At 35.7% G+C, this 13,118-nt stretch overlaps 1 protein-coding gene across 1 annotated transcript; it reads right to left on the bottom strand.

Annotated features, from left to right (window-relative positions):
- Positions 1 to 7,783: 7,783 nt before the first annotated feature.
- On the bottom strand, positions 7,784 to 10,183 carry LOC146998611 (THAP domain-containing protein 2-like). Its single transcript, XM_085810322.1, has 2 exons — positions 9,930 to 10,183; positions 7,784 to 8,020 (listed from the first exon to the last, which is right to left on the bottom strand). Exons 1-2 carry the CDS (start codon positions 10,080 to 10,082, stop codon positions 7,967 to 7,969), a joined length of 207 nt encoding a protein of 68 aa, XP_085666448.1. The 5' UTR covers positions 10,083 to 10,183; the 3' UTR covers positions 7,784 to 7,966.
- Between the last annotated feature and the right edge of the window lie 2,935 nt (positions 10,184 to 13,118).

The raw sequence follows: 13,118 nt of genomic DNA, 5'->3' as shown, positions 1-13,118 counted from the left end.
ATCCTGTCTAAAATAGTCACAAAAAATGAAAACTCGGGTTGTAGTCGTCCAAAAAATTTGAAATCTATATCCCTGTAATCTCTGTCACATGAGGAGTCCAAAACTGAAGGTTCCGAAGAGCTACTTCAGTTAGTTGCCTAATTAGCGAAAAGACGAATTAAAACACAGTCCCCTTTGTTGTTCTTCTTTCCCCTTTGTTGATAGAAAGGAAGTCGCCGACGCCGGGGGGTCGCTGGACTGCAGGTGGTCGTTGGATCGCTTGAAAAGGTCAAGGGTCACGGACACCTCGTGGCTGCAGAATCACTTACTTTAAAAATTAATTACTAGCGGTATAATTAACCAGTTGTCTTGAAACTGGTCTGTAAATACTCCTTGTAAGGTCCTCTTTCCAGCGATATAAAATTCAATATTCTTTGGCTTCCGGCGGTCGCTCAAAAACAATTTAAGGTTCAGCCCCGTTGGATGTTAAACTGAGAAATTAATGAATCCGTAATTAATGAACCGTTGGTCGTAGAACCAAAACATTAGTGTCTTCGTATTCCTACTGATGTGGGCTAAATAATAAAACTTGTTTCAGCACCTGAAAATAAAAACTTCCGCTGCTAAAGACGAAACACGAGGAGCGACGAAAATGCGACCTACTGCTGCAAATATGGCCGCTGTATCTAGCTTAACTTTCTGTCAAATAAAACAGTGCGCTAGGAGAAAGGTGCACACAGATCTGGCAAGCTTGAGGCTGCCTTAACACGGTTAAAGTCTCCAACCCCTAGGCGATACAAGAGGCCGCTAACCTATCGGTCGAGCCGATGAGTTAAGACTAAGCTGAGTCGACAGGAATATCCAGCAACTCACATTCCACGTCCCCGTTGTGGAGGGATGGTAAAAACATCTGCCATCAACAGAGCCCCAACGCCGGACAGCAGAGCGAAATCACTTAAACACTGTCAGGCAGACCAGGCCGCCAATTCGGCCTGCTAACACTACGTCATGGTATACAGATGCCGGCTTTAGGCGCCCCCAGGGAAAAACCATGGAAGGATATGAATATGCAGTTTTGAGGCTCCAGGTGCTTACTGGAAACCTCAAGCAGTTTAAAGGCTCGTTAAATTCGCCGACTCCACCGGTTTGTCCGGGCTGTTTCATCCCGGACAACCATGAATATCTGACTGTATAGCTGAACCAAAACCAACGGAACGGACGAGAACGCTATATGATCTCTGCCGAGTCTAAAACAGCCATCGTTAGCGATGACTCCAGTTCTCTGGAGACTGATTTTAAACATCCGTAGCCGAGACTGCTTAGGTACAGATCCTAATCAGTAGCTTCCCAGGTTTTACCTGAGTCGACCCCCGGAGGGGCGTTCAAAAAGTACAAGAATTTTCTTGTTCAGACAGGCAGCGAGACGAACTGCTCGTTTTAATGATTGCCCGGCACCTTTTTGACTCCGCGCCGTCGTGCGCCGCACGACCTAGCACCTATTGTCGAAGCGGATCTGATGGGAGAAATTGTTTAAGTAAAGTGCATTTTTTTTGTCGTATGTTATATCAATAAAAGAAAAAATGGTACTTCCCCATTTCTCGCTGGCGCAAACGATAAAGTCGCCATAAATGGTACATTTATTGTCAGTCAAGTCTTTTTCCTAATACGTCAAAAATAGATGAAAAACCAACGAAACTTTGAGATTTACCCAGAACAGATGAAAAAAATTTGTCAGATTCTTTCAACCGAAAGGCATTTTGCCTAAAATTGCTAATTGTGATAAAAATCATGAAATGAAAGTGCATTTCGGAAACGAAATTCAATGGCGCTTATCTTTTCGCAGTATAAGAAGTATCCGGAAAGGCACATAGTTTGAGTCATTGTAATTGAAGTGTGTGCGGTTTATTTATGGTTGGAACGAAGAATTAGCTTCAGTTACATGGTGTGAAAAGCAATTGGAAATCAGCCAGGAAACAGTTGTGGACTGGAATAACTACCTGCACGAGGTTTGTGTGGATTCTTCGCTTAAACGTTAACAACGGACCTGATATGATCGTCGAAGTGGATGAAAGTTTGTTCTCGAAGCACAAAAACGATGCTGGACGGATTCTACCATAACAGTGGATCTTTGGTGGAGTTAGCCGTGAAACAAACGAATGTTTCCTTGTGAAGGTGCCAAATCGATCCATGAACATTATATTAGAAGGAATTAAAAAAAAAAAAATATCGGAAAAGGAATTATATTATATTCCGATTCGCGGGAATCGTACTGCACTGAAAAACTGGAAGAAGAAAGTTTGGAACATTTGAATGTGAAGTGGAACATTTCAAAATAAATACAATTTTGTGGAACCAGAAACGGGAACGCACACACAAACAATAGAAAGAATGTGGGATGGCGCCAAATGGCTAAATAAGAAACACAGAGAAACGTCAACGTTATCATCTGGAAAGTTCGCGGAATTTATGTGGAAAAGGGAAACAATTTGAAAACAAAATTTAAGGGATCCATTTGAAAGCAAAATTTAAACAATATAAAAATGTTTATGCCTCCAAAGTAAAAAATTGTTTGAACTAACATGTGTTAACAGTGTTTTTTATGTGTATACTGTGTGTTGTCATTAATAAAGTCTGCTTGGCAAGATTTGCAGTATTATTATTATTATTTTGTTTGTATACTGCGAGTTGTCGCCAATAAAGTCCGCTTGGAGACATTTGCACCGACAAAATGGAAAAATACGGAAAAAAATTTTCAAACATTCTTTAAAAAAATAATATTAATATATAATTTTGTTTAAATTAAAAATCGACTGTTAGGAATCTCTTTGACCGGATAAAAGGTACTTACGTATTATCGCAACCAGGTTGGCGCGATTTGTAAGTTTGAGTAAAGTATGAATAGAAAGAAAATGTACATTTATTAATTACAGATAATTTTTAATACAGTTTTTTATATTATTTTGTTTTAAAATATAAAATAGCAATTAAACCCTTCCGGTTTCGAATTTGAATAAGTTGCAGAATTATTTTTCGGCGGAAATCTTTTGGCTATTGCTTTTAGCACTGATTGAAAACCGTCTTCGCCATTAACAGCTTGAGCTTGCCGCCATATAAATTCAATAAGGTACGAGTCAAGCTGATTTTTACAAGTATGTTCGTTCGGTATAATTCCATATCCTTAACGCAATTTGAATTTATCAATGGGCCCATTAGAGCGGGAGATATAAAACTGTGCCCCACCATTTTTTTTTCTTTTTTTCGCGCAGTGTAGATACCTTTTTATATTGTCGGTTGGTATTTTATTATACATTAATAATATAACAATGCAAATGAAGCAGAATGAATGTGATGTACTGTACTTAATATAACCTGATATAACTGCAAATATGATTTTTAGATTAAATTGAATTCTTAAATGGCAAAACTATAACTAAGAAAAATTACACAATGGTAGTGTGTGTATTTAATTATGGCAAAGCACACTAGGGCTATTTGCCTAAGGGAAGGGATGCCTTCGTGGAGGACTTTCTAAGGAAAACTGGCTCGTATACACGTTACACATGGGGAAAACCACAAAAACGCCCATGCAGCCAGCCCGTTCGCGGGATTCGAACCTCGGACCGAACTACCAGTGTTCAGCGACTTTACCGCTCGGCCGCTGGTGGGCCACACAATGGTAGTTAACACATTATCATGTTGACTGCTTCTCTGCAAAATTAAATTCTAGGTAAGAAGCTACGGATAATGCTTAGAGCTTTTTCTTGAATTAATCTGATTTAAGAATTTCCTGTGATCTATAATGACTCTCTTTCTTTACTGACCAGAGACAGCAACTAAGTAATGAAATAAATTTGAATAGTAACTATTTTAATTGTAAGTATTTAAAGGTAAGAATTGGAGGCTCCCTTCAGCCCACATGTATTTAAAGGTATGCTTTAAATTTGGTTTTACACTGCTGTCCACATCACTTTTTACCTCTTTTATAGCAATAATGCTTGACTTTGAAACGGAGCTGTCTTGAGCAGCCTAGATCTGGAGGAGCAAAGTCCCTGCCCCAGGTGGCGAATTCAAGTGTGGCACTGGATGGTATTTGGAATGTTGTCTAATTTTGCTACAACATTAGTAGTTTTAAAACAAGGTTTAGAAACCTCTTTTAAGAAAATTTATAATTAAATACTAAGATTTTTTTAAGGGAGCAAAGGGTTGAAAAAAGTTAATTACAGCTGATTACGAATGTAAAGGTAGCATTAAAGAGAGGGCAATAATGGGCTTCCAGACTTCATTGACAAGATCTATCTGACCTTCTCAGCGGAGGAGTATTCAGATGAGAACGAGAACAAGAACTTCGAAGCGCCCTAGCAACGCCTCTTGGCAAATAGAGAGACATTGCAACTACACGGTAACCAAAAACGTTCTTGCCGTTTAGATAGTCAGAAAGAAAAGTCATAAAACAAATAATAATTACCGCTAATCTTCAAAGTAACCACCATCGGCCTCCAATGGCTTTAGCCAACGACAACTGACAGGCTAGTTGTGCGATGCCATCGCGGTAAAACTCAGGAGTCTTGGGCGCAAAGAAGTCCGTGAGGGCTTGTTCGAGGTCTGGCCCGTTGTTGAAGGTTTTCCCACGAAGATGGTTGTCTAGGAAATGGAAAAAGTTGTTGGCTTTTTGCGCGAGGGCTGGGGAGTATGGTGGATAGGGTAATGTCTTCCAGCCCAGTCGTTGGATGGTGCCCCTAGCCTCCCGAGCAACATGAGGCCTCACATTGTCATAGAGGAGGACTACACCCTTACGATAGACCACCTCTTTATGCATCAGGACCTGATGCACACGTTCCAACTGCTGCGAGTGCAGGCCTGTCGTGATGGTTTGGCCCACTGGCAAGAGCTTATAGTGCACCACTTGGCGACTAGTCCACCAGATACAGAGCATGATCTTGCGGGGGTGGAGAGAAGATCTCGCGGTGTGAGGCATAAGATCCCGTGGTGACAACTAATGTCTGGAACGCCTGGGTGTGTCATACTGGATCCACCTTTCATCGTTGGTGAGTACTCGATCAAATATGGATGCATTGCGTTGCCCGAGTAAGCAATGGAAAACAGGCAGGGATACGCTGTTGCTTGTTTGCATCGGACAGTGAATGGGGTACCAACTTGTTCAACTTGTATGCCTTTCCTATGCGGTGCAAATGGAGTCTGATAATTTCGACTGATACCTGGAAGTGTGCAGCAAGCTCACCTCATGTTTGACTACTGTAACTCTCTATGGCTGCTCTCAGGGCCTCGTCGTCCAGCGCTTGTGGCCGACCGCTGCGTGGTGCATCACTAAAAGACATATTCCCTGACCTGAACTTCTGAAACAATTGCCTAGCGGTTCGTTTGTTAATGGCATTATCCCCAAAGGCCTGCAAATTTGGCTACTTGATTCTCCTGCTGAAAGGCCCACTTTAAATCATACAGCAAACAACTGCGAATGAGTACCTTTGACTAAGGCTCCTCTAAACCAGGCTGAATCACCAACTTTTCTCTCTTGGCGAGGGAGGGAACGCGCTACCAATTTTGGCGCGTTTATCGCACACACTGGCTGAATGTCTGCTGTTTTTTTAAAGATTTATTTTATAGACGCGCGGCATTCAGCGCACATAAACTTTTCGGATAATTTATTAATTCTCGAATAGTATATAGACGTTTTCACTTAAATAAAAATTTCGCGTATATTTTGTAAACATATTCAAAATAACTTATTCTTTAGATGTTTTAGTTTTGTTAGCAGACTAAAATAAATAAGATATGAATAAAAACTTTCAATAGTGTCAAATGGGGAAATAGTTAAAGCGTAGAGTGTGCAAATAAATTTATCTTAATGACATTTTAACAAAAATTTCCATAAAAACACTGTAAATTCATACTAAAAAAATAACTTAAGAATATGTTGTCATTTTAGTCTGAGGTATATGGAAATAATTGTGCAAGACTCTGAAGAAACACTTTCTTTTAAATGTGTGAAATATTTCATAACATATATGGAAGAAGAAAGTACAGCATTCTGTGTTTTGGATGATTTTCACCAAATGTAATATAAATACGAACTAGAAACCGTAATAAAAAGTCCTTCCTCTCCAATCAGATCACCTTTGTGTTGCATTGTATTTGTAATACTTCTAAAAATGCAATTTTTACCTAAATTAAAAAACAGTTATTCCATAAAAGATAATAAATTTGAACATATATAGAATGAATTTTGTAATTTGAGTTATGTTACAAAATAAGTCATAGTTTATATATTTTATACTAATAATTTAGATAAAACCTGTCCAATTTAAGAATGTGTGTTAACCACATTCTTAAATTGTAAAAGGACGACTTAACCACATGTAATTCATTTCAAAGCATAAAAGAAAGCTTATTTTTTATTTTACACAGCAACAGCATTTTCATGCAGTCAAGTTTTTTTAACTGCTAGTTATTATACATAATACTTAATTTTAAACCCATTCTTATTAGAAAGCATAACTAAGAAACTTCTTTTTAAAGCACCACAGTGATTGCAAAGAATGTCGTTAAATTTACAAAAGTATTGAAGATATATTGAACAGCATTATAACAAGAAAGTACTGTACAAAATATGTAAATTTAGCATAACTTCTTTTTTAATATTTGCATAGTTTCCTCCAAATGAACCTTAATGGGAAGTTATCTTGCGAAAATTTAAAAGTATTAAAATGGCCTCTATTTAAGATGTAACTGCATTTATAATTATTTTGTAATTGCGAATAGATTATATTATTGCAATTAGATTATGCACTTACAACATAATTGCATAAAAGAATGAAATTAAGAGTTCACAGATACAATGTAATATAATTACAATGCAATTACCTAAATTGTAATTATAATCACTTATTTCATACCACAATATTATTACAATCACAATGTAATTTAAATTGGGTACTATATTTGCATACCCTCCACTCAAAAGGAGGTACTGATAAGCCTGGAAGTTATTATCAACAAAAAGCCTGTTCAGGACAGTTTGATGACAATTTCCACCGGGCGAAAAGTACATTCTTAAGCCCAGGCAAATCATGACAATAAAAATCATTTAGTCTTATGATTCACTATATTTTAAACCCTAAATTTGAATTCTGCACCAAATTATTTACCTATATTTTAACATACTTTATGAATTATTAGAAGCGATATGGCAAATATCTTCTAAAAATAACTGTAAAATATTTGTATCCATTAATTGATTCAGATACACACTTTTATTATTTAAGTATATCAAAATAACAGTTTCATGTTCCTGAAATACAAAAATTATGAAAAAAGTTAAAAGTAATATTCTTAGAAGCATGATATTAGTCACCAGCTGCAAAATAGTTAATTTTTTGCCCTAAATACAAGTTTATTACACAGTAGTCAAACATGTAACTTAATAACATGTTATATAAAAAATTAATGATAATAAGTTTATCAGAAATGAATTAATTCTGCAAATAAACTTTCTGCATTTGAAAATTTTCTACACCTGAGGGGAGAAAGAGATCTAGTAAAATTAGATTTATTATAACTTCAGTTGGACCAAATACCTTCTCTCTATATATATGCATCACTAAAGAAATAAATAAAATTATCATGCTTAAAAAACAGATGTACCATACCAGTTTTTTTCCCCTTGTTACCCTTTACATTGAGAAATAACAAACAGTACAACGCTGAAAAATACTATCCTTGAAATTTTGTTTAAATAAAGAAACACACGCACTATCTTTTTATTTAAGCATTACACTTCAAAAACATATACACATACCAATTTATTTTCACTAGCCTTTATACTGATAACATGCCATATAAAAATGAAAAGAATTATCCTTGAAATTTAGATAAAATGAAGTAACACAATGGGAAAATTTATGCACACGGACATCAGTTACAGATGGTGGTGGATTTGGAATGCTAAAGAGTGTTGGTACTGCAGTTTTTCTTAGTTTTTTCTATCTTTGCATAGTGACTCAAATTGAGATTCCTCAAAATGATCCTGTAAATACATAAAGTAATAAAAAAAAAGTATACAAAATAAATAAAAGTACAAAAAACAAACCACACAGTGAGGTTGTGCCAAAGGCAGCAAGCATGAACTGTAAGTAAGTATAGGCAATAAATAAATATGCAGGTAATTAAATTAGGCCCAGTATTATAAAAAACTGAAACAATAAACAAACCATGTCTAACATATCAGCAGCAGCATCTTGTAAGCTTGGGCAGAATTTAATTATCCAATATTTATTTTTTGCCTATAATTTAAAGTGTTCTTTAGAACATTATCCAAAAATTAAATGAAGTAGTGTTTTGCTATAACATTAAAAACAACTAAAAATAAACTTTATATTTCTTGCTATAGTGCTCTTACAATAGATAAGAAAATAAGAGTTCACTTCACCCAACTTTTAAGATACTAGGCCGATAAATACATTTATAATTACAGCAGACTATGATTCTTGTTATAATTGTAGTATTGTTTATTGCTCTAATTGAAATATTTAATTTTTAATTCTCTAATCATTCAAAACATAGCCCTAATTTCGGAGCACAGTGCCAACATGCATTTTAAAAAGCATCAAGGCCAGTTTAAACAACAATTTTTTAAATTACACCGGCACAGACATATCCAATTAAAGTTATTAAAAACTCTAGAACGTAGTTCAGTAGCTTTCTGAATTTGTAGGCAATTTTTTATTTAGAGATGACAACACAAAATAACGCTTCAGAAAATATTATTTATCATGTATAAAAATCTGTTTTGTAACACAGATCAGTAATAACTGTTTATCAATGTCATGAGGATTTAATTTGACGAGATCACATTCTTTAGAAGTATCAAATTCATGAAAGGATTTTGGCTTGGCCTTTGAAATTCATCATTACAGGCAGATTTATTTGATTGTTATGCATGCATTAAACACTACACATGCATTAAAAACACTACACATGCATTAAAAACACTACAATTATTTTTGAAAAATACACATGCAGTTTCACAAGTTTTCTGTGCTTATTTGAAAGTTCTGCATTCATTTCTAAATCTTTACTCCATTGCCAAATTGTATAATACTGGATTATAACTATATGGTACTTGCAATTATTGATTAGATTATATATATTTTGTCTCATACTATTCAATTTATTCTACTGACATCAGATGTCAATGTCAAAATTCTGGAAGTTATTTTAACCAAGAAACAGTAGTGGGCACCGTGCATAAACAACTCATCTAACTTTTTAACAACAGTGATTATAAAATAAAGAAAAAAATTATATATTATTCCAACGATATTGCAACTATAGTATAATGTTACATATATCTTTAGCAAACATTCAGATTTTATCTTGACTTTCCAAATTATTATTTATTTTTTAATAAATTTCAATATGCTAATGATTTTCATGTTACATTAGTATAAATTCCACAATTAGCACAGGAAAACAAAATCTGCGCTTTATATTAGAAGAGAAATTTCTTTTCCACATTCAAAACATCCACATTGGCGATGTTTGGCGACGGGTACATTAACCCTAGACTAATTTAAGGTGTGGTGTATTTAATTATGGCAAAGCACACAAGGGCTATCTGCCTAAGAGGAGGGGTGCCTTTCGTGGAGGACTTTCTAAGGGAAACTGGCTCGTATACACGTTACACATGGGGAAAACCACGAAAACACCCATGCAGCCAGCCCGTTCGCGGGATTCGAACCTCGGACCGAACTACCAGTGTTCAGCGACTTTACCGCTCGGCCGCTGGTGGGCCAGACTAATTTAATTATAGCTATTATTACAGAAATTAGCAGATACTCAGGTTATTGTACACAAGAATTTCACTTTACTTGCACATTATAAACATCAGAGAAGATATAAACTCTAAATGAAGGCGTAATTAACATTATACTTACTAAGCAAAGTTCAGCGCCTGGACCAGGTTTCCAATTGTCTCTTCGGCAATTATTTACCCATATTTTTCTCCTTTCTTCATTTTTAGGAAATTTTACCAATGTATGACCTTTCCGTGAATGATCTGAACAATTAATAGCTGCACATCCGCCCATTTTACACAAAAAAACACAAAAAATTGTTGCACCGTAACTACACAGCCGCCATTAAATCTCCCACTTGGGATCGCGAATGCCTGATGATTCAGCCTGGTATATAGGAGCCTTACCTTTGACGCGTCCATTTCAATCAGTCGCTGCGTACCGACGCAACTCTTGGTCAATGTCTGTACTCCCATCCTAACCACTTTATCGCCAGATGTGGCGACTATTTTTATGTTGGGGTTCACTCTTCCAGTGTCATTTCAGAAACAGCAAGAACTTTCTTGATAACCTTGTACTATTTAATTGTAATTAGTATTTACTGAGATCGGACCCAATAAATATTAACCTCGAACCATCCTGGGGAAATGAAGTAATTCAAATTAATGTACGTAGAGCATACACAAAAGACCATTGACAATGACTGTTATCTTCAAGAATGAAGCAATGCATTTCGATTTTTTTGAAGCTAATTGGCAACTTAGACTCGCTTTCAGTCGTAACGGCGACGCGTTTTGGATTTCTAGAAGTGGATTTATTATTTTGTATGTTTTTTAGTTTTGAGGTTTCTTTCGTTCTTTTTTTTCTTAATATACCTACGTTTCGTAGTCCACACTATATTTAGCGAGACGCAGCCATTTAGTTACCACGCGCGCCCCCGTATGCAGGCCTAAGACTCTTGAAAGTAATTGCGACAATTTTTAGTTATTCTTATTAAGAATTATTCATAATGTATTTCATTTAAGGTCAAAGAAATTATGTGAGCAATATAGAAAAATGGCTAAAGACAGGGCCGAAGAGGGAAAAGAAACTGCATGTAAGAAACAAAATGGCTTCACGGAAGAGGTGAACCATCCGCAACTTCCCATACCACAATGTCCAATGATGTCGACATTTTAGATGATATTAATATTTCTTGCAATTTGCATGACCATGATGAAGAATCTTTATCTAGCATGCCTAAACAACCTACAAGTCAGATCTTAAGAAAACAACCTTCTTCCTCGACCTCAAACGAACAGCTAAAGCAGTCCAGCATTTACATATAAGCTACATAAGTTCTAGCTTAGGGCCCCCACTTTCTTGGGGGCCCCTAAAAAACTCTCTATATATCCGAAAATCATATTTGGCCCTAATATATAATATCTGGACTTGTAAAGGGTCTCATATCTCAGATAGCTTAGGGGCTTATTAAGTCTAAATCCGGCCCTGAGCTGGAGGACGTGAAGCTGGGATATAAAAAATATCCTCATTTAGGTGGATATGGACAGCAGGAACACGAAGACCTAATGCCTTTTGATTTGTTGGACTCAGACAGCACAAAAGAAATGAATGATCCGCAATGATTTTTCTTAAGCAGTCAAGCTGTTGGTTGGTTATTAATTGGAATCACAGTTCACACTAGTTCACACAGTATTCAGAGAGCTTGGGGATTAGCTTTAACCAGATGTTTTAGAACGGTGCTTACCGAGGCCGTCTTTGTGTTGGCTGGGCTGCCTTCTCTCTCAATTTTATACGAATTTTATTATGAGAAATTTTTATTTAGAACTGGACGAATGGAATTGAAAATGTATGAAGATTATTTAATTACAAAGAATTATTTTGAAAAAATTAATATTCATTTAATACATCCTTCCAATAGATTTGTTTTTGTTTTTGATAAAAGTAATCCAACTGTTGATGTGTTTGATATTTATACAGATGGTTCTGAGGTCGGAGGGAACGTAGGAGCTGACATTGTTCTTTTTTACTATAGAACTGAGGTGGATTATAGAATGTTTAAGTTGAACATATATAATTCAGTTTTCCAGGCAGAAAGTGAAGCGTTCAAACAAGCCTTATTATGGATTAAAAATACCTTGTTTATACCCACGTCTGTAAATATTTACACTGACTGCCTGTCACTTCTCCATGGGCTCTCCTGCCCAGACAATTTCAATCCATTAAATGTCGAAATTAAGAGTCATTTAGAAACTTTGAGTTCATATTTAAATATTAAGCTACATTGGGTTAAAGCCCATATAGGCTTTATTGGTAATGAGAGGGCCGACAGCCTGGCCAAGCAGGCGGTCTCAAATGTCAGTGCAATGGATATTGAAGTAACAGGTTCGAAGAAAATTGCTATTCGAAGAATGAAAAGATTTTACGTTAACAAAGGGAAAATACAGGGGTTCTCTTCATCTAAAAACAAAGGATTTATGGAACTAATTAATATCACCAATAAAATGAATTGTATGAACAATATTGATGTTAATCAGGTTTTAACTGGACATGGTAGGTTTCCGTTCTATTTCAACCGATTTAATCTACAGGAAAATAAATTATGTAATAGTTGTCAGGTTGATGGTGATGCTAGGCATTTCGTGGCTGATTGTAGTTTAACAGCCCCTATTAGACAGATTTTTAACATTACTGATTATAATGTAAGTGTCATTAATTTTAAAGTTTTTAAATCATATTCTATTGCTCTAATGAAGTTTATCAATGAAAATAGGGCGCTGGTAGAAATCTTCTGTTAAAATTGAATTTTGTATTTATATGGGTTTTAAATATCTGTGGTGTTCTATGTTGTGAATTTGTGTTTATGGACTTTTTTTGTTTGTTTGTTGGTCTGTAATTTTGTGTTAGATGTGCTTACTTATTTTTCATTTAGTATTTTTGTTTATTGTTTGGGGGTGGCTGGGTTACTGGCTGCCCTCGTTTGTGGAGATACGGGGACCCTTCTTTTGAGCTAAGGGGACACTCGTGTCCAGGTGGGCTGAAGGGAGCATCCAATTCTTACAATTCTTCTTACTTAGTTCACACTACGACATCACATTTAATTCTCACAATAAGGAAAATAAGATACGAAAATAAAAACCACAAATTTGCAATGACACGCAATGTTTCAAGCGTAAAATATAAAATCAAGCACAATCACAATAGCAAACACTGTGTATTAAAAAAATAATGCAAAAGTTACTCAGTTCAATCTTGCGATTTTCGAGACTCGACTTAAAAATTGTCAAACTGTCGACATTTATCATAAGTCTAAAAACATTATCAACACAA

This window comes from Stegodyphus dumicola, chromosome 2 (assembly GCF_044657685.1).
Source record: "Stegodyphus dumicola isolate Sdum_Otavi_A_Nest chromosome 2, ASM4465768v1".
Lineage (NCBI taxonomy): Eukaryota > Metazoa > Arthropoda > Arachnida > Araneae > Eresidae > Stegodyphus > Stegodyphus dumicola.
This window is presented reverse-complemented; position numbering and strand designations above follow the sequence as displayed.